General features: G+C 37.9%; 3 protein-coding genes and 1 pseudogene across 3 annotated transcripts; 1 reads left to right on the forward strand and 3 right to left on the reverse strand.

The window, feature by feature from the left end:
• The first annotated feature begins 215 nt into the window (after positions 1-215).
• Positions 216-2,139, forward strand: LOC116109287. Its single transcript, XM_031395520.1, has one exon. It carries the CDS (start codon positions 219-221, stop codon positions 1,908-1,910), a length of 1,692 nt encoding a protein of 563 aa, XP_031251380.1. The 5' UTR covers positions 216-218; the 3' UTR covers positions 1,911-2,139.
• A 645-nt stretch (positions 2,140-2,784) lies between these two features.
• LOC116109258 (squalene monooxygenase SE1-like) lies at positions 2,785-10,594 on the reverse strand. Its single transcript, XM_031395490.1, has 10 exons — positions 10,189-10,594; positions 9,935-10,050; positions 5,355-5,576; positions 4,904-5,015; positions 4,635-4,809; positions 4,293-4,465; positions 3,937-4,154; positions 3,403-3,678; positions 3,010-3,288; positions 2,785-2,895 (listed from the first exon to the last, which is right to left on the reverse strand). The coding sequence occupies exons 1-10, from the start codon at positions 10,592-10,594 to the stop codon at positions 2,785-2,787; spliced, it is 2,088 nt and encodes a 695-aa protein (XP_031251350.1).
• Positions 10,595-13,845: 3,251 nt separating this feature from the next.
• LOC116109277 (squalene monooxygenase SE1-like) lies at positions 13,846-16,401 on the reverse strand. Its single transcript, XM_031395506.1, has 8 exons — positions 16,159-16,401; positions 15,804-15,915; positions 15,534-15,708; positions 15,216-15,388; positions 14,817-15,034; positions 14,445-14,720; positions 14,078-14,356; positions 13,846-13,960 (listed from the first exon to the last, which is right to left on the reverse strand). The coding sequence occupies exons 1-8, from the start codon at positions 16,399-16,401 to the stop codon at positions 13,850-13,852; spliced, it is 1,587 nt and encodes a 528-aa protein (XP_031251366.1). The 3' UTR covers positions 13,846-13,849.
• A 1,697-nt stretch (positions 16,402-18,098) lies between these two features.
• On the reverse strand, positions 18,099-19,695 carry LOC116109259 (annotated as a pseudogene).
• Positions 19,696-20,141: the final 446 nt, after the last annotated feature.

Raw genomic sequence — 20,141 nt, forward strand, 5'->3', positions numbered from 1 at the left:
TAAAACGACTTTCATACCCTTCAAACGGTAGGTTTTAAGTCATTGACATGTCTGCGTAAATATGTCATACTGCTGGATTTCGGATACTTAGGGAGAGGTAAGGCAGGCGCCAGGCAGGGGGTTTTGCGTCATTACTGGTACTTGAGGGGGTTTAAGGTAATGATACCTATATCTATACAAACGCAGCCATAATGTAGATAATTCCCTTGCAATCCCAAATGTCGCTGCTTCCCCAAGACCTCTCCTTCTCTAAAACCCTGAACCCTGCATTCTCTCTTTTCCCCAAACCCGAATGCAGATTTTCCCGCCAAATTCCCCAATTTTCACGCTTAAACATTTGGGCAATGGCCGGTCGAAGCAAGAAACCGAGACTAGATGGGACATATCGACCGCCTAAGCGCAGACCAAAATTCAGAACCGTTAACTTAGCGGAAGCCCCCTTTTATCGTCTCAAAAACTCCAACAAGTCCCATCCCGATAATTTCACAGAAGCGGAGCTCGAAGCCGTTGGGCTTGGCTACGACCGCATGGTCCGGTTCATGGAGAAAGACGACCCGGATCTGCGACACCCTTATGATTGGTACAAGTATGGCGAATACGGACCCTACTCGTGGCGCGGAGTTGTCGTTGGCGAACCAATACGTGGTCGTTTTAGTGATGAACGCGTGACGATTTATGGGGAAGTGAAGGACCATGAGGAGTGGGAGAGGATTGAGCAACATGAAATGGCGGTTGATTTTGGGAATAGATTGAAATCGATGGATAAGAGTGCTGGGTTTAGGTACTTTTGGGTGTTTGTGAGACATCCAAGATGGAGAGTTAATGAAAAGCCGTGGCAACAGTGGACTTTAGTTTCTGAAGTGGTGCTTGAAGCTGGAAAACAGAGGTTGGATAAGTGGAGTTTGATGGGTAGATTGGGGAATAGAGCTAGGGCTTTGATTACTCAATGTGCAGCTTGGATGAGACCTGATATAATTTATGTTAAGAGGCCAGTTTATCAGTGTAGGTTTGAGCCTCAAGATGGGTTTTTTAGGGCTTTAATGCCTTTTCTTGATCCGAAGACGGAGGGGAAATTTTTGTTTGAGTTGAGGAATGAGGGTGGGAGTGTGGAGATGTGTACTTATTTTGGTGGGTTGTGTAAGATTGTGAAAGTGAGTCCAAAGGCTTTTGTGGATGATGTGGTGAAAGGGTATGAGAAGTTGAGTGACGAGGGGAAGTCAAGGTGTTTGGAGTTTTTGTTGGAGAATCATCCGGTGCATTTGTTGCATCCCTATACGAAAGAGTGGAAGGTTAAGTTGGAGGAGGAAGAGCTAGGTTGTGATGCCCCGGATGATGATGAGGATGTCCGTCATGGTAGAAATGCTGGTGAGACCGAGTTTGTGGATTGGATTGAGGATGATGCTGACAATGATGGCAATGATGATGGTGATTTGGGTGATGAGGATGATGAACAGGATGGTGTGGTTGTGGACATGGAAGCTGGAGATGATGAATTGGGAATTGAAGAAGAGGAATCTAGTCCGGAGGAGGATGAGAAGTATTGGGAAGAAGAGTTTAATAAGGCGGTGAGTAATTCTGAAAGAATGGAGTTGCTTGCAAGACGAAGTGTGGAGACATCTACTAAAATGTATAAGAAGCAGATGGAGTCTACGGAAGCAATGGAGAAGGAAAATATTGTTGAAGATGGAGATGAAACTGCTTTGTGGGGAAAGAGAGCCAAAGTGAGTCCTGAAGAATGGAAGAATGTTGGTTTGGGGCAAAATAGGAGAAGGATTAAGAAAAGTAGAATTCCTCCCAAGTTGTTTTTGCGAGCAGCAGTTAGGCCTTTTACATACAGAAACCTGGTAAAGGAAATTGTTTTGACAAGGCATGCAATTTTGGATGGTGAGATTGGTGTTCAAGAAGACTAACATGAAGGATCTTTGCCTTCTCATCCTTGAAGCCAACTTGAACAAGCATTTATGGCTTTATCAGGCAGTATAATGGACTTGTCCACTTTGTAAAAAATTTGGTGAACTTGTACCTTTTAGAAAAGTTTGTTTAGAGGTTGAGAGAGTTACCAAAATGAAGATTTAATAGGATTGTTATGCATCACCTTGAATGATATACTGGATTCTGTTCAGCTTTATAATTCTTGTTTTTTCAATTCTTAAACTGCCTTTCTCTAAGTTTATTAATTCACCGTTCAAACTAGCAGAGTAAGAATACCATATTCGGTTTTTGTGACGGACTAAAACCTTCAATAACTGAGTACTTTTGCAGAATAGGATTTATTGCTCTGGTCCTCCTTGTGGTTGCTTAACGATAAAATGTCTTTTGCCATTTTTACCATTTCATGAAGAACAGTAATTTAAACTCCCCTGTTCTCTATCATTAGGATTGACTGCTTGTTTTCTTTCTACACAACATGATACTGTCTGCATTAAACTATTCTTGCATTAAAATGTATTCATCACTGCATGAAACATTTCTCGTATTTCAAATGCTTCTTTTTTCTTTCTTTCCTTTTTTTTTCCGTCAATTTCAGCATACACAATCACAATATAAGTTCATTGCCAGTAAAAAGGCATGTTGTAGAATAAACAAATAGTGTACAAATACAGAGAATGTTAAAGTTTCAACATACACAATCACATTGTAAGTCCTTTTTCCAGTGTAAGAGGAATGTTAATAGACTGAATAATTAGTTTACATTGTACGAAGAATGTATAGTTTCTGTCATATTTTGAGAACAAATCCTACAAATATAATAAAAACTGTTTGATGATTCACATATTTCTTCACCTAACTTAAGCATAGATCCTGAACTGTGTAATGTGTTGGCATGGTCGCAGGGAAGAGCATCTCTCTTACACCTTCAACCTTCATAATCGGGAAAATTATACTTGATGCATCCTGGAAAAGAACATAATTGACATATTAGGAGAAAAGTTGAATCCATTAGAAGATAGACAAATCAGTGATAAATTATTTAGGCAATTTAAAGTTACAAGCAGAAGAGATACGTACCAAAATCAGTCTAGCACCAATCAACATGCGTTTAGGTGAAGGAAATGGAAGCAATAAACGTCCGACACCATAGATTGCGACAGCAAAGAAATGGCTAACCAAACTGAGTGGATGAGGATTTAGACCAGAGAGTATAGCTATTGGTCCATTCGTGAAAGCACCTCCAAGGCTCAAATAGTCAAAACATGCTTGGCGCAATTCATTTCCTGATGGATCTGGTGATGCACAAAAAACTTTGTAGAGGGCACCTGCTAATGCATTTATTGTAGATGCCACTGGCTGCAAACGAGAATCATGTAAACAAAAATTGTTTGTAAATCCAAGAAGGATGTTATAAATATCATAGCCAAAGCATGAATACTGTCAGATGTTAAATCGACGAATACTGCTTACCTTACGGAGGGTATAGAAAGATTTAAGATATTTGCAAAGGGCAGGTGCATCATTTAGATCACCTAGAGGTCTAAGCAAATCCCTTATGATGACAATATCAGATAAAGCCACAGTCATTCCTCCTCCAGTTAAAGGATGCTGCATATTGAATGAGTCCCCAAGCAAAAGAGCACCAGGAGTAGGAGATGGGGCAGCAGGCATACTTCTATTAGTCATTGTTCTGATGTTTCCTTTATCAATTGCAGACATGAAAGCAGAGAAAAGTTCACGGGGAATCTGAAACATGCAAGTTCCGATAAGTATTAAGGAATCAGTCACAAGCTAAATTCAAATGTTGTTAAGAAAATTCAAACCTTTGGTTGCACAAGCATTAAAAATTTAGATCATAATCACAGTCACTTATACTTTGGTGAATAAGCTACTAGAACATTCTCGGTTCACTTGATTTCAAAAGAATACTTAACATAATTATGCATCAGTAGTAAAACTAAACAACAAACTGCATAGAGATCAATTCCAACAAATCACACATACCTGAGGAGCAACCACGGTTTTTAAATAATTTGTCATTTCACCATTTGAAATGGATGGTACTCTCTGGCCTGGTACATCTACTAAGCAGCGAATTTCAGTACTACTAATAGGATAAAGCAAGATTGGTGAAGGATCTGCTAATATGACATGCCCATGATTTTTATATGGAAGCTCACAATTCTCCAGGATCAAACCAACAAAACAAGAGGGGATTTCAACTTGCAAAAATGATAAGCACCCTTTAGAAAACTCTAGGGCAAAACAATTATAGTAATGAGGGTTGTACTTTCAAACTACCAACAAATTCAAGTTAGTAATCAGATTGTTTAAATGCATGCCAAACTAGACAAGGATGCTAACCTTAGGTTTGCTGAGAGAGCGCCGCAAATTTGAGCAACAACCATCACATACTACAGTGAGGGGAGCATACGTTGTCAGCTCTTGACCTGTCTTGGTTTTGTAGGTCACCCCTTTAATAATCCCCTTTTCTTCAATCAGAGATGTTACAGTTCCTTGTTCCAATCTTACACTGCAGAAAACAAGAAAACTGATTTAAACAAGATATTTGTAAATGAAATTATCTCAAACTTAGAATTTCTATAACTTGATCAGCGCCAGAAGAATTTTCAAACTATTGAGATTGGCAATAGTGTTGAGAAAACCAATTTGAAATGAATGTTAGAGGAGAAAAACTTTACTTGGATTGGGACGCGGCTTTTTCCCTCATTCTTTGAATGAACCGGCCGTTGTGAAAACTTCTTCCAGCCACATCTGAATTGAAATTCTCCAATGGATAAGATACTTTGTTACTTTTTCCGTCTTTGTAGAGAGCATATCCATACACTTGTTGTGCATCAATCGTATTCACATAATCTGTAGCCACACACATATTTCACAGATTAGAATAGAGGTGTTGCAGCCATAAGAGATGACAAAGATAGAGTGATATAGCTAAATATGTGCTTACCCTCAAGACCCAACTCTATCAACTTGAGGTAGCCTCCTGGTTGCAGGAGTTCACCAACAATTCTGTCAGGTTCAGTCAAGTCTCTTTCAATGACATGCACTCGACGACCATCCTGCAACAAGCAGCCGAAAACAAGGTTCTGTTATCATACCTAATACCAAAATGCATATGCATATATTTTTCATTCATCCAATCAAATATGGTTCCTTGGTCAAATTCTGTTATCATTCCCCAATTTAAGTATTCCTGAAACTCAACAGCTTTTTCTTATAGAGCAAACAGATTGAAGTGAACTTACCGACAGAAAAAGAAAGGCTTGGAAACGAAAGATATACAGGTTTCTATTTATTTCTTCTTATGCTTTCTACGCAATCAAACACAGTTTTAAAGAAATCCAACAAAAGTTGTTGTTAGAATAAATACAGCAATTTCAGTTTGCAGAGTGTATTACCTTTGCAAGAGTGTAAGACAGAGCTGAACCTGCAACTCCAACACCAACAATGATTATATCAGTAGTGCTTCCAGCAACCTCTGCAGGGAGTGTTACATTTTCTGATCTCTTGGAACACTCATTCCTCTGAATCTTCATTGAAACATCTCCACTTTTCTTCTTTCCTCTAGAACTTTGAAGGAAAAGCACTCCCAAGATAGATGATATAAGTGTAATATCCCACTTGAGGTACGTATTTAAGATTTGCTGTATTAGTTAAAAGTTTATTGTTTCAGCTTCAATTGAGTTTGCTTGTTGTCATGGTTAGTTGGTATGTTGAGTTGGTTGAATTGTTGCCTTGAAATTGGTTGAGTTTTGGAGAAGTTGGAAATCCAATCTTCGCCGGGGCGAAGAAGGAGCTTCGCCGCGGCGAGGTGGAGGAGTTGCACCATGGGTAGGTTCTGCCCTATTTCGCCGAGGCGACGAAAAATGCTTCGCCGCGGCGACGAGCCTAAGACAAAGTTTCTTGAGTTTTCTAGAGAATTCTTCTTTTGGGGCACAATGATCATTCTACCCCTAATTAGTAGGAAAAGTGGGGAGTAAAATAAAAGGAAATTTAGTAGAGATTGTGTTTGGATGGGGGTGTATTTGTAAAGAATCAAAGGATATAGATGGAATTTTCAAGGAAGAGCAAGGGCAAAATGGGAAAGGATGCTTATAATATGAACTAAAAAGGGTTAAGTGTAGAGAAACCCTTTATTTCTTCATTCCACCGCCTCTTCCATTTGCCCATTTTCTCTCAATTTCTCCATCCAATCTTCCAAGATTTCTAAGGGATTTAAGAGGGGTTTTGAGTAGAGATTTCATCTAAAGCATCCTAAGGTAAGGATTCATGCTTTAGATGTGAGTTTTCTTATAATTGTAGTGAAGTCTTATTTGGTTGTTGCTGTCCTTGTGGTTGTTTTGAGTTGTAGAGAAGAGACAAGACCACAAAGGGAAGGAAAAGTGCTAAAGAAGTCATCTTTGCACAAGGTAAGTAAATCCAACCAACTTGAGTTTTGAATAAGCTTTTGTGTAGAGATGTATGCATGATCAGTATGTAGTATGATTAATGAGAAAATTGAATTGAGATGAGTAGCTATTTTTGTAGTTGTTGGATAGATTCCATGTATGAGAAGTGTTTTAATGTGTATTGAGAATGGAATTTGAGATGAAGTTTGAGAGATGTTGTGTGAAGCTTTTTGGGAGTGCTTTTCTTGACAGGGATTATGAGTATTTGAGGGAGTTTTCCCCCATTTTGGATGGCTAGAGAATGAAGTATAGTAGTAATTTTAGTAGAGTGTTTATATGCACATGAGTTGTTTGATGAAATGCCTAAGTGAAATCTGCCCTGTCACTGCCGTAACTTTCTAAGTAATTTTTGGGCATCTTACGGTTTGAACTGGGCTGAGACCAAAACATCAAAGATGTAGCCCTGTTTCTAAGCTTTAAAACGAGACCAAAACCGTAGCAATCAGAGGTGTATAACGAAAGTTATGGTCTTTTTAGTGTGACCTGTGCAGAATGACGGTTTTGAGGAAATCTTGTAGTTGGCATTTCATTAGTGCATTAGGGAGCATGAGCTAGCTCTACACCTTTGTTTATACACTTGAGAAGTAGCTTGAGATTTAGTAGAGAATTTGAGTATAAGTTCCTTAAGAGTTAAGAGAAAGAGAATAGAGTAGGTTGTGCGATGGGGAACCCGTGAGTAATGGGTAGAGTATTTCCTCATGTACGCCGCATTGAGAGAGCGGCATGAGTATCAGATAGAGAAGTGGTGTAGCCCGTGAGAGTGCATGCGGATGAGGGCTATACCCGAGTACCCGAGAGAGAGATTATGCACTCACATGGCCAAGGGTTCCGAATCCATGCATAACCGAGTCTGATCGGCTAGAATGAGTATAGGTCACGTAGAGTGGGAGCGAGTCCCGGCCGTGCCCTCGGTAAGATGGGGTCGTGATTTATGAAAGAGTTATAAGAAAAAGTTCTAAGGGAAAGAGAAAGAGAAAAATAGAGAAGTACCCAAAGAGAAATTGAATGAGGACTTGTAAGGAAAGAATTAGAGAGAGAGAGTTAAGAGGCTAGCATGAGTAGAGGATTTACTTACTGAGCATTATTTTAGTGCTCACCCCGTTGTTTTCCTATGTTTTGCAGGACCTAGGTGAGGACACTGTCGGATGGATGTCGGCGTTCGAGAAGGAGTGGTTACACTGTCCCTTATGTTTTTGATGACTTTTGTATATGTTATACATTTTGTGTAAAAATGTATATGTTTGTAAAGAATATATATATATATGTTTAATAAAAGAAAATTTTGGGCCCAATTTCTTTATATTATTTTGTATGTATTTCATTATAAGTGTTTGAGTAGTAGTGGCTATTACAATAAGTGCAACAAACATCGGCATCAACAGATAAACCATCTTCAGATTTCAAGAATTGATATTGAAAACTTGATTCTTGTAAGCTGTAAGTGCAAGTTTACTTTTTCTCTCCGGCTTGTGTTAATTACAAATCCAAGTCTTTTTATAGACTTGCGAACAAAGCTATAACTGAATACCTTTTACCTTTCATTCAAAGGGTTTTGATAGTGTTCAAAACACAGAGCAGAAAAATATTTCAATAAAAGGTCCTGCTAATGTTCAAAATGAATATTAATGAATACTTAGAAAGGTTGAGGGAGAAGATAAACAGGAGGTACTACAATTTTGGTGTTATCTTAAAATCGGCTTGGAATTTGATAATTCCTCAAATGCTTGCCAAGTAAGGTTAAAAATATTGTCAAGCATTTCCAAATCAATGGAACCAAACAGTGGTTCAAAAATTAAAATAATGGACTGTCCAAATCTCACTATTAGACAAAATAAATTACCTGTCTGTAGCTCAAAATCTGACAAATGGTTATTTTGAATTGGTGATGTTCTCAATGGTGAATGTTTTTAGGCTTAATACTAGATGATAGGACTAAAATTTTGAATATGTAACCTATTAAAGAGAGTACATAGTTTTATCTATTTCATCTATCATAACCGCAAAAAATGTTGGAGTAAATCTTTCATCTAATTGTGTCTTGTGATCACATTGTGGCTTCCAACATAAACCCAAATGAATCTCTTTAAATATTTCATCTATTTCTTTCTCTCTTTTTTTCATTTTTAGAATCACTTATTCCAGTAAGGGAGCAAAAATGGAACTTTTCTGGATTTGGTCCTGGGACGAGGAAGATTAGGAGATGTAAAATTCATCCTGAGGTCTTAGTTGTTTTTATGGTGAGATTGGTGGAATGGAATGAGGCATTAGGCTTATGTAAAGGATTTTAAATTTTTAACTATTTCAAAATAATCATCAAGCATTTATGAAACTCTTTTGATGCCAAACTCCTCTGGCACAGTCGTACAAATTTGTTAATGTTACGCCATATATTTGTGCTTTCCCTTGTCAGCTTATCTATAATTGCTAATTTGCTATGTCATTTGTAGGATAAACACACACAAAACCTAACAATGCAAACTGATCAAGCAAACACACAAAGAATCAACACCGTACTTTTACCATGGTTCACCTTTCCAAGAATTGGAAAGACTACGTCCACGTTGAGCTCCAAAAACAGAAGAAGCTCACTGCACTATCAAGAATCAATATTATAGACTTCAGATCAGTCGATCCAAGAACAAAACCCTTAATTGAACCCCAACTTGTAACTAATAACCTAGAGAAGCAAATTCGAGATTCCCTAGCCCTTGAGAGACAAAAACCCTCACAAAATGACTAATCCTAATCACTCAAATACCAGTTACAAATGTACCAATCAAGAACTAGAGAAACCCTAGCAGAGCTAATTTTTTTCCCTTTTTCTAAACATAATCAACTCACTCTAAAAACCGATGACTTGTCTGCTTAAATACCGTTAACCAGGTCTAGAGAGATTTGTAGCCGTTGGATCTCAGAACAACGGATGGCCTTGATTTGTTCTAGCCACACTTGAAACAACAACGCATTAATAATTTGTGTTACGGCATCGTTTTAGTCTTCACATTTACAATCTCCACCTTGAAGACTTGAAACTAACTCATTCACTTGACTCTCCTTAGTGCAGATCACTCAACTGATTCCCTCATAACTCTGTTGCTTCTTCTTACTTCACAAAAAATAGGTCCAAGCAATGCTTGAACTTTGCTGGAGTGACAATTTTTGTTCCCATGTCCGCTAGATTTTCTTCAATGGGAATCTTCCTCAACTCAATTAATCCTCTGGTGATCAAGTCTCTGACAAAATGGAATCGTACATCCACATGTTTAGTTCTTTTATGGTAGATGGGGTTTGCTCAACAATATTGCACTCTGACAATCTGAGTAAATGGTCACCTTGCCATTAGTTAGTTCAGCTTCTATCAATATTCCTTGCAATCACAGAGCTTCTTTAAAAAACATCAACCCACGCCACATATTCTGCTTCAGTCGATGAAAGGGCTACTAGAGGCTGGAGTTGTGATTTCCAACTGATGTAGTTCCCTCCAAGTGTGAAACAATAAGCTGTAGTTGACTTCCTGCTATCCCTGTCACCTGCAAAATCTTTAGGGATTCCATTTCCTTTCTCATTACTTGCCACCATTTGTCTTTGTCCTTTGAATTCATGGCTTCAACATCTGTCTCAGGCTCTGTCCTCTGTACTTCAGTTCCTGGCAGTAGGGTTGTATAGATCAATTCTACATATGAGTACCTTGTGGGGGTCCTAATCTCTCTTCTGGTTCTATCCCTAGCTAGCTGGTATTGTTGCAGTTCATCAAGCTATGGATATTGTGCCTACTCTGATCCACCTTCTTCTTCGTGATCTGGTGTATCAGGTGCAGGTTCGATTTTTGGCTGGGGAACTTCTGGTTGCCTATTGGTTGCCTCCACCTCAATTTGTGTGACACATGTTTGGCCTGGTTGTGCTTCAGTGTTGCTTGAGGAACCTGCATCATTGTTAGTAGATTTGCAGGGGAAGTCTCCCTCATTGAATATCACATTCATACTTACAATGACCTTTACCCTTGGGGTCTCTTTGTCCCACAACCTATAGCCCTTAGTACCTTCTTGGTATCCCAATAATACACACTTTATAGATCTAGGCTCTAGTTTACCATCACTTATGTGTGCATATGCAGCAAACCCAAACACCCTAAGATGGCTCAGACTCAGATCCCTTGCAGACCATTCAGTTTCTGGACATTTGAATTCCATAGATCTATTGGGACTTCTATTTATTAGATGAGCAATAGTTGTTAAAACTTCTCTCTAGAAAGTTTTTGGGAGGCCTAAGGTGAACAAGAGGCACCTGACTTTTCTAAAAGAGTTATGTTCATCCTCTCAACAATCCCATTTTGCTGAGGGGTTTTCCTAACTATTTTGTGCCTCAATATACCTTGATCTCTGCAGTAATTATCAAATTTAGTATTACAAAACTTCAATCCATTATCTGTTCTTAAAGTCTTCACTCTTCTATCAACCTGATTCTATATTAGTGTTTTCCAGGTTTTAAACTTAGTCAAAGCCTCATCTTTGGACTTCAGTAGGTAGACCCATACCTTCTTACTAAAGTCATCTATTATAGAGAGGAAGTAGTTATTCCCTCCATGAGACCTAACCCTCTCGGGTCCCCAGAGATATGCATGAAGGTAGTCAAAACAGTTTGAGGATAGGTGTGTGACTTTAGTGAAGCTGCCCCTATGTTGCTTGCCTATTACACATGTTTCATAGAAATCCAATGAGTTGATCTGGTCCTTACCAAACAACCCATGTTGGCTAAGGATATCCATACCCTTTTGACTCATGTGTCCTAGTCTCAAGTCCCATTTGTCAATTACAATAAGGTTGGAAGAGACCAGGGCATTATTTCTCTTCTTAAGGTGATAACTCCCACATAGTAAGTATAACCCATTTTTCTTCAGCCCCCTTAATACTATGTGATTATTTTTAAACACATTAATGCACCCCCTTTCAGCTTTATAGCTGCATCCTGATTCATCTAAGGTACCTAAAGATATTAGGTCTCTTTTTAATTTAGAAATGTACCTTACATTAGACAGCACTATCAGTTTTCCATTTTCCAATCTTAGGGTTATATTTCCCTATTCCTAATACTTTACAAGTATTATTATTCCTCATGAGCACTATTTCTTGTTCACCACTCCTAAAGTCTTGAAACCACTCTCTATTAGGGCTTGTGTAAAATGAGCATCCTGAGTCTAACACCCAATCTTGGATTTGATTAGTCCTAGACATAGTAAGTACTTCTGGGTTAGTAACATTATCCTCTGTAAAAGCTACATTACTCTGAGGATTTCCTGTTTTTTGCTTTCTAATCCAGTCGTAGCAATTCATTTTTAAGTGACCTGCCTTTTTACAATAGAAACACTTTCTAGTTTCCCCTTTCTTCTTAGTACCTTTTCCTTTCTTCTTAATTTTTGACCTTGTAGTTCGTTGCATGCCATTAGAAGAATGTCTTGGTTCTATTTTACCCTTTATGAATAAATTGTTTCCATTTCTTTTCTGAACCTTCAACTCTAATTCCCTAGCTTTTAGTCCTGTTATGATTAGATCTACGCTAGGGACAGTACCAGAGTACTGTAAGACATTCTTGACTACCTGTTAGTCTTCAGTCAATGAGTTTAAAAGGATCATGGCCAGGCTTGTATCTCCTAATTCTTGGTCAGTTCCTTTCAAGATTATACTCATTTTCAAGAATTCATCTAAGTTGTCTTCTATAGACTTACTATTATCCATTCTATAAGAAAACAGGGCACCTTTTAAGAAAGCAAGATTGGGTGAAGTTTGTAAAGCATACAGTGATTCGAGCTTACTCCATAGTGTGAGAGGAGTCTCTAGTCCATCCACTTTCCTTGGAACGTTATTGGCCAAGTTCATCACAATCAAGTTGTAGGCCACCTCATCGATTTCTGCCTTTTTCTTCAACTTATCCTCCGGCCACTTCTCATTGTTCTTTTCCAATGCAATCCCTACTTTATTGTGTGACAGTAAGGCCTTCATCTTCTTTTTCCAAGAATTGAAGTCAATCTTCCCATCATACTGGGAGATTTCCATGCGGGTTGAACTCATGGTGCTAGAACTCGAAATTGCTTTTGATTCTTGAGAATTAAAGGTTTGTTGGTGATCTACAGACTCCTAAAGACCCTAGAACTCGACAACTCTGAAAACCCCCAAATTTGTCAAAACCCTAGAATTTGGAATTTTCTAGATTAGGGATCCTGGAGTCACAACAGGCCTTAATGGAACCTGCTTTGATATCATTTTAGGATAAACACACATAAAACCTAACAATGCAAACTGATCAAGCAAACACACAAAGAATCAACACCGCACTTTTACCGTGGTTCACCTTTCCAAGAATTGGAAAGACTACATCCACGTTGAGCTCCAGAAACAGAAGAAGCTCACTGCACTATCAAGAATCAATATTACAGATTACAAACTTCAGATCAGTTGATCCAAGAACAAAACCCTTAATTGAACCCAACTTGTATCTAATAACCTAGAGAAGCAAATTCGAGATTCCCTAGCCCTTGAGAGACAAAAACCCTCACAAAATGACTAATCCTAATCACTCAAACACCAGTTACAAAGGTACCAATCAAGAACTAGAGAAACCCTAGTAAAGCTAATTTTTTCCCTTTTTCTAAACAGAATTGACTCACTCTAAAAACTAATGACTTGTCTGCTTAAATATTGTTGACCAGGTCTAGAGAGATTTGTAGCCGTTGGATCTTAGAACAACGGATGGCCTTGATTTGTTCTAGCCACACTTGAAACGACAACGCATTACTAATCTGTGTTACATCATCGTTTTAGTCTTCACATTTACGTCATTCATTAGAGCTCTTTGTTTTCTGGGCTTTCTTCTTCTTAATTTACCACTAAAAAAAATCCTTTTGTCCAGGATTTTCATTTATTTATTTATTTAAAGATTGACAGAGTAGCTAAACTATGGATTTATTAGTGTTTTTCTGCATTTGCATTTGCATTTGCTATTATTGGAGAGGTTGATCTCTTGCCATATTTCTAATTCAGATTCTTCAATTTCCACATTAATTCACAATTTTGCCACTGAAGCCTTATTAGAGGAACTCCATTTTCTTTTCTTACTTGACACTAAAACCTTCACGAACTGAATTTCCTGAAAAACTAGCATTTCATTTTGGAAGACAAGTGGCAACAGATTTACTCTATTTTTACCATCTTTTCTGTTTCTTGAAGAATCATAATTCATAGTGGCAACTATTTTTCAGTTTCAACATAAACATCGACATTGCAACTGATTTTTCCGGTGAAAAAAAAATGCATATTAATAGACTGAATAAATGGTTTTACATCGTACAAAGAATGTCTGGTTTCAGTGCAATTGGAGCTTTCTGTAACAATTTAATAATAAATCCTACAAAATCTCATAAAAATTATGAGATGATTGACATATTTCTTCACCTAACTTAAGCATAGATCCTGAACTCCGTAATTTGTTGGAATGCTCGCGGGGAAGAGCATCTCCCTCACACCTTCAGCCTTTATAATGGGAAATATTATACTTGTTGCATCCTGAAAAAGAACAGAATTGACATATTAGGAAAAAAAGTTGAATCCATTAGAAGATAGACAAATCATAAAAAACTATTGAGGCTGTCATTTCAAGTTACAAGTAGTAGAGATACGTACCAAAATCAATCTAGCACTAATTAACATGCGTTTAGGTGAAGGAAAGGGAAGCAATAAACGTCCCACACCATAGATTGCGACAGCAAAGAAATGTTTAACCAAGCTGAGTGGACGAGGATTTAGACCAGATAGTATAGCTATTGGTCCATTCGTGAAAGCACCTCCAAGGCTCAAATAGTCAAAACATGCTAGACGCAATTCATTTCTTGATGGGTCAGGTGATGCACAAAAAACCTTGTAGAGGGCACCTGCCAATGTATTTATCGTAGATGCCACTGGCTGCAAATAAGAATCATGTAAATTCAACTTGTTTGTATATCCTAGAATCATGATGCTATCAGATGTTAAATTGATGAATGCTACTTACCTTACGGAGGTTATAGAAAGATTGGAGATACTTGCAAAGGGCAGGTGCATCATTTAGATTGAGCAGAGGTCTAAGCAAATCCCTTAGTACAACAATATCAGATAAAGCCACAGTCATTCCTCCTCCAGTTAAAGGATGTCGCATATTGAATGAGTCCCCTAGCAAAAGAGCACCAGGAGTTGGAGACGGGGCAGCAGGCATACTTCTATTAGTCATTGTTCTTATGTTTCCTTTCTCAATTGCAGACATGAAAGTAGAGCAAAGTTCACGGGGAATCTGAAACATAATTATGCTTTAGTAGTAAAATAAAACAACAAACTGCATAGAGACCAATTCAAACAAATTACACCAATTCAAACAAATTACACATACCTGCGGAGCCACCACGGTTTTTAAATAATTTGTCATTTCACCATTTGAAGTGGATGGTACTTTCTGGCCTGGTACATCTACTAAGCAGCGAACTTCAGTACTACTAATAGGATAAAACAAGATTGGTGAAGGATCTGCCAGTATGACATGCCCATGATTTTTGTATGGAAGCTCACAATTCTCCAGGATCAAACCAACAAAACAAGAGGGGATTTCAACTTGCAAAAATGATAAGTACCATTTAATAAACTTTACTGCAAAACAATTATAGCAATAAGTAGGTTTTCTTGTGATAGCTGAAAACCCAGCTTGGTAAGTAATGGTTGTACTTTCAAACTTCCAACAAATTCAAGTCAGTAATCAGATTGTTTAAATGTATACCAAAACAGACAAGGATACTAACCTTGGGTTTGCTGAGAGAGCGCCGTAAATTTGAACAGCAGCCATCACATACTACCGTGAGGGGAGAATATGCTGTCAGCTCTTGACCTGTCTTGGTTTTGTAAGTTACCCCTTTAATAATCCCCTCTTCTTCAATTAGAGATGTTACGGATCCTTGTTCCAATCGTACACTTCAGAAAACAAGAAAAACGATTTAAACAAGATGTTTGTAAATGAAAATAACTTAGATAATTCTATATCTTGAGCGCCAGGAGAATTTTCAATAGTGTTCAGAAAACCAACTTGAAATGAATGTTAAGAGGAGAAAAACTTTACTTGGATAGGGATGCAGCTTTTTCCCTCATTCTTTGAATGAACCGGCCGTTGTGAAAACTTCTTCCAGCCACATCTGAATTGAAATTCTCCAAGGGATAAGATACTTTGGTACTTTTTCCGTCTTTGTAGAGAGCATATCCAAACACTTGTTGTGCATCAATCTGATTGACACAATCTATAGCAACATAAACATATTTAACAAATTAGAATGCTGGTGTTGTAGCTATTTGAGAAGACCAAGATATAATTACAAAACTAATTTGTGCTTACCCTCAAGACCCAATTCTATCAATTTCAGGTAGCCCCCAGGTTGCAGAAGTTCACCTACAATTCTGTCAGGCTCAGTCAAGTCCCTTTCAATCACATGCACTCGGCGGCCATCCTGCAACAAACAGAACATCACAAGGTTCAGAGAATACTCAAAACAACAATGGAAATAGATATCATTTTCATCCATTGAAATATTCAATCAATATAGCTAATCGATCCAACTTCTATGACCATTCATCATCTGAATTTGAATCAGACCTGGTTATCTATTCACAAGGCAGAGCATACTACTTCTAATCAAAGAATCCCAAGTCTTTAAAACAAGATAAACAAAGTAATTAATTTAGCATATCACCTTGGCAAGAGTGTACGCCAGAGCTGATCCTGCAACTCCAGCACCAACAATAATTACATCTGTGTTTCCAGCAACATCAGCTGAATGATGTGTTACATTTTCTGATCTCTTCGAACACTCATTTTTCCGAATCTTCATTACAGCAACTCCACTATTTTTCTTTCCTCTTGAACTTTGCAAGAAAAGCAACCCCAAGATAGATGCTACAAGTGCTCCAAACATCATCATAAACTGATAATCCATCTTCAGATATAAAGGAATGCTATTGAAAAGACCAGATAGTTATTGGTGCAAGTTTACTTTTCTCTCTTGCTTGTGTTTGCAATATGCATGTTACTATGAGTCTTTTATAGAGCCGAGGAAGAAACCAACTGTAGCTCAATAATTGTTAGCTTTCGTTCAAAGGGTTGTGCTAGTGTTCAAAGTAAAAGAGCAGAAGAAAATATTTGAACCAAAAGGGTCCTGCTAGTATTCAATTTGAAAATTAATGAAGGTTCACAGAGTTTAAGGATAGGGTCGGTCAGTGATCAACAAAAATTTTGAAATAATAGTCCAAGAGAATCAAAATTTGAAAGAAAAACCAAGACAGATTGCAATTGGTGTTATCTGGGAAATTCAATGATCAATCAAATTCCCAGTAAGGTTGAAAATATTTTCAAAGCTTTCGAAATTATAAAAATAAGTAAATCTGAGGAACTGTCCAATTGCCGCTAGTAGACAAATGAAAGCAATTCTCTCTCTATAGCTAATAGCTCATAGTAAAATGGTGAGGTTTTAGAAAATTATAAAGATGAATTATGGTTGAAGTGACTGGATGGCATGATAGTATAAGAACAAAATGAAGTTTCATAAGATCTTAAGTTCGATTGAAGGGTTTACCTGGCTCAGAGCCCAGAGGATTAGTTGAGGTGTTGGCTCGGACATCCCTAGTCACCTTAAAAAAAAGTCTGAGCAAAAGTCATTTTCCCTGATATGATCTCGTTGCTAAAATAATTTAATTATGGCCATTTTGGCATGTTATATTATAAGCAATGCAATTGCAATGAAGTGGTGAGAAAAAAAAAAATTATTCTGGGTCTAAAGATTACAAGATCTTCAAGTATATTTTCTAGAGATTGAGTGACGAATTCAATTGTTTGGTTTAAGAGCAAAGCAGAAAAAGTGAGAGAGATTTCTTTAGAAGAATATTTAATCACTACCTCTAATGGGGCTCTGAGACTGAGAATTAGGTTCTTACTTTACTTATTGTTATTCCCATTTTCATAGATGGGCTCGGATCTTCCTCTAACCCATTTTTCGTTTCGAATGATAAAATCCTAAGTTTGAATCAATGAGGATGCCCTTTTAACCCCGCCATAAAAGTGGGTAGGACAATAGGTAAGAACTTAATGAGTCCCGCCGGAGGAAGTGTATATTGGTCATGTCATCCATAATAACTCTTACTTTTCTCTGGGCTCTCTTCTTCTTAATTTACCTTAGTGAATTTCTTCATGGGCTCAAATTCCTTGAACAAAATCCAACTCCCACCGATTCTAGTATATATATTAAAAATAAAAATTATTAAAGAATCTAGTAATGTAGAAGAATCCATAAAAATTATAAATTAGTTCCCAGAAAATTCAGTTGGCCTAAAAGTTTGAAATATAAAAAAAAAAATACTCCTACAAATTATAAGTCCTACAGGTTTGAAATCTTGCAAAAACACCCCAAACATCACTACCGACGTTGACAAACCAGGGAAAATAGAGTATGTTTCTAGTGACGACAACACTCCCCATCACCACAAAAACACTCCTCTTAGCCTCCTGACCAAAACCATATCACCCCTCCCTTGATTGCCTCGCCAATCGGCGACAACAACCCACTGTTGCCACCAATTTAGTTTTGCAATTTCCAATCGATTCCCTCACTGAAAATCAGATATGTCGCCACCATTGTATTCACCAGTCCTTTCTCTTCAAAAGTTTCAACATCCTGGCCTTCAATTGTTTGTCGATCACCGTCCCAAATCCTNTGTAAAAATACCCCAAAAATATGCAATCTTTTGTACATTTTCACCACATTCATCTACTTTGATTGGTCCACTTGCTGAATTATAATTGCTCAAGAAATGATCCACTCCTTCAACCTTTTAACAATGAAAATCATTCACCCCACAAGAATTTAACTTCTTAGCTTCACAGTGTTGGCTCCACCCCGGCGGGCCTTTCTCCGATGGGCAAGCAACACATTGATATTCATCACACACCCCGAAATTGCCGCATCTCTCTGGCAATTGGCACTCATTTTCTCAAATTGAATCTCTGGAGAAGAGAGTGAAAGTTTCTTCCCATGCGCTCCAAGTAACCTTGTCGTAGAAAGTGAAGATCCTGAGATGACAATGTGCCGCCTTTCCAAAACAAGACTGCCGCCAGTTGATTTCTCTAGAGTTAGATCATAAGCTAAACCCTCACCGTACTCTGGCTCAGAATTGAATTTCACATACTCAAGAGAGCCCTGTTTACTCCACAGTTCTGACACCGAGTAGAGAACAGGGTGTGGGGAGTTTTTCATTAATTTGATAATACAACGCCAATCGTTTCGACTCCATTACCAAACTATTAAGCCCCATCTTTGTTTTCTTTAGCGGATACTCGGCTCACGAGCTTCCTCCAACGCGGAGAGATTGACGCACCAAGAGAGTATCAGTTGGGTGGTCGAAACTTTGCCAAATGAATTTGCCCTTAAGAACTTATAAACATATAGATTAGGTTTAATTCTTTCATAATCTCACGAATTGTCATCTTTACTTGCACCAAGATATTCTGTTTCAGAATTTTCAACAATTAATGACAAGATTTAGAGCCATTTTCATTTTAATCATTCTTTCCAGACTTAAAATTTGAACCACGTTTTTGATCTGCAAAACACTTGACGTTAACTTTCAAGTAGTAAATTTATTATAACTATAAATATATTATTGATGTCTCAAATCTGTACATTCAGAAATTTCATTCATGTTCTTTTGGTCCAATCTTTCAACAAGGAGACGGCTTTACTTTATTAATCAAAGTGATTGTGGACACTTGAGTAAGGTGTACAATTACTGGATTATATATATAATAATATTAATGGATAACACATGCCACTAAACAAGAAGAGAAATTGTAAATAGTTTAAACCAATTTGCCAGAAAAGGATAAGAGGGTTTACCTGGTGTCACAGGCCAAGAGTTTTGACGCAGCGGAATGGCCCGTGTGGCACCCCAACATCTCGCTAGAGAGGGGTTAAGCCTACACGTGTGACATTCACTGGTTCAAAGTCTACTGGTTTTGTCATGCCATGGACTCATTAGCGAAGCAGCTCCAACTCCCAACCAGTTTGTGTAGGGATGGTCTAATCCCTTCTTCTATGAAGAAGAGCTCATAAACTCCCCTTTCACAAAGCACCTCCGTCCTCAAGATTCTTATGAAGCATTGTCAATGTGCCAGGAGGAAACACACATGATGTCTCAACTATCACACCACATGTGAATGCTTCGTGAAACCACTCAACCATGTACACTCGCTCTCCACACTTGCTGCTTTTGTCACAACATTGCGGAATAAGGTCGTGACAAAAGCAACAAGATGGTTCCCTTCGGATGTGTGTCAATTATAGGGCATTGAACAAAATTACCATCTGGAACAAGTATCATGTTCCCCTTGTTCAAGATTTCACGGACAGGTTGAGTGGAGGTTCAATTTTCACTAAATTAGACTTGCAGTCAGGGTATTGGCAAGTCAAAATTGTTGCGAGCGATGAGCCTAAGACCACTTGTGTGACCAGGTATGGTTCATATGATTTTTTAGTCATATCGTTTGGCTTGACAAATGCACCAACTACATTCTATAATTTGATGAATGATGTGCTATATGAGTTCTTGAATGAATTTGTGGTTGTGTATTTAGAGGATATTGTTATCTATAGTCAGGATTTGGATGAATATTTGGTTCACTTGAGAA

This window comes from Pistacia vera, unplaced genomic scaffold, assembly GCF_008641045.1.
Source record: "Pistacia vera cultivar Batoury unplaced genomic scaffold, PisVer_v2 Contig577, whole genome shotgun sequence".
Classification (NCBI taxonomy): Eukaryota; Viridiplantae; Streptophyta; class Magnoliopsida; order Sapindales; family Anacardiaceae; genus Pistacia; species Pistacia vera.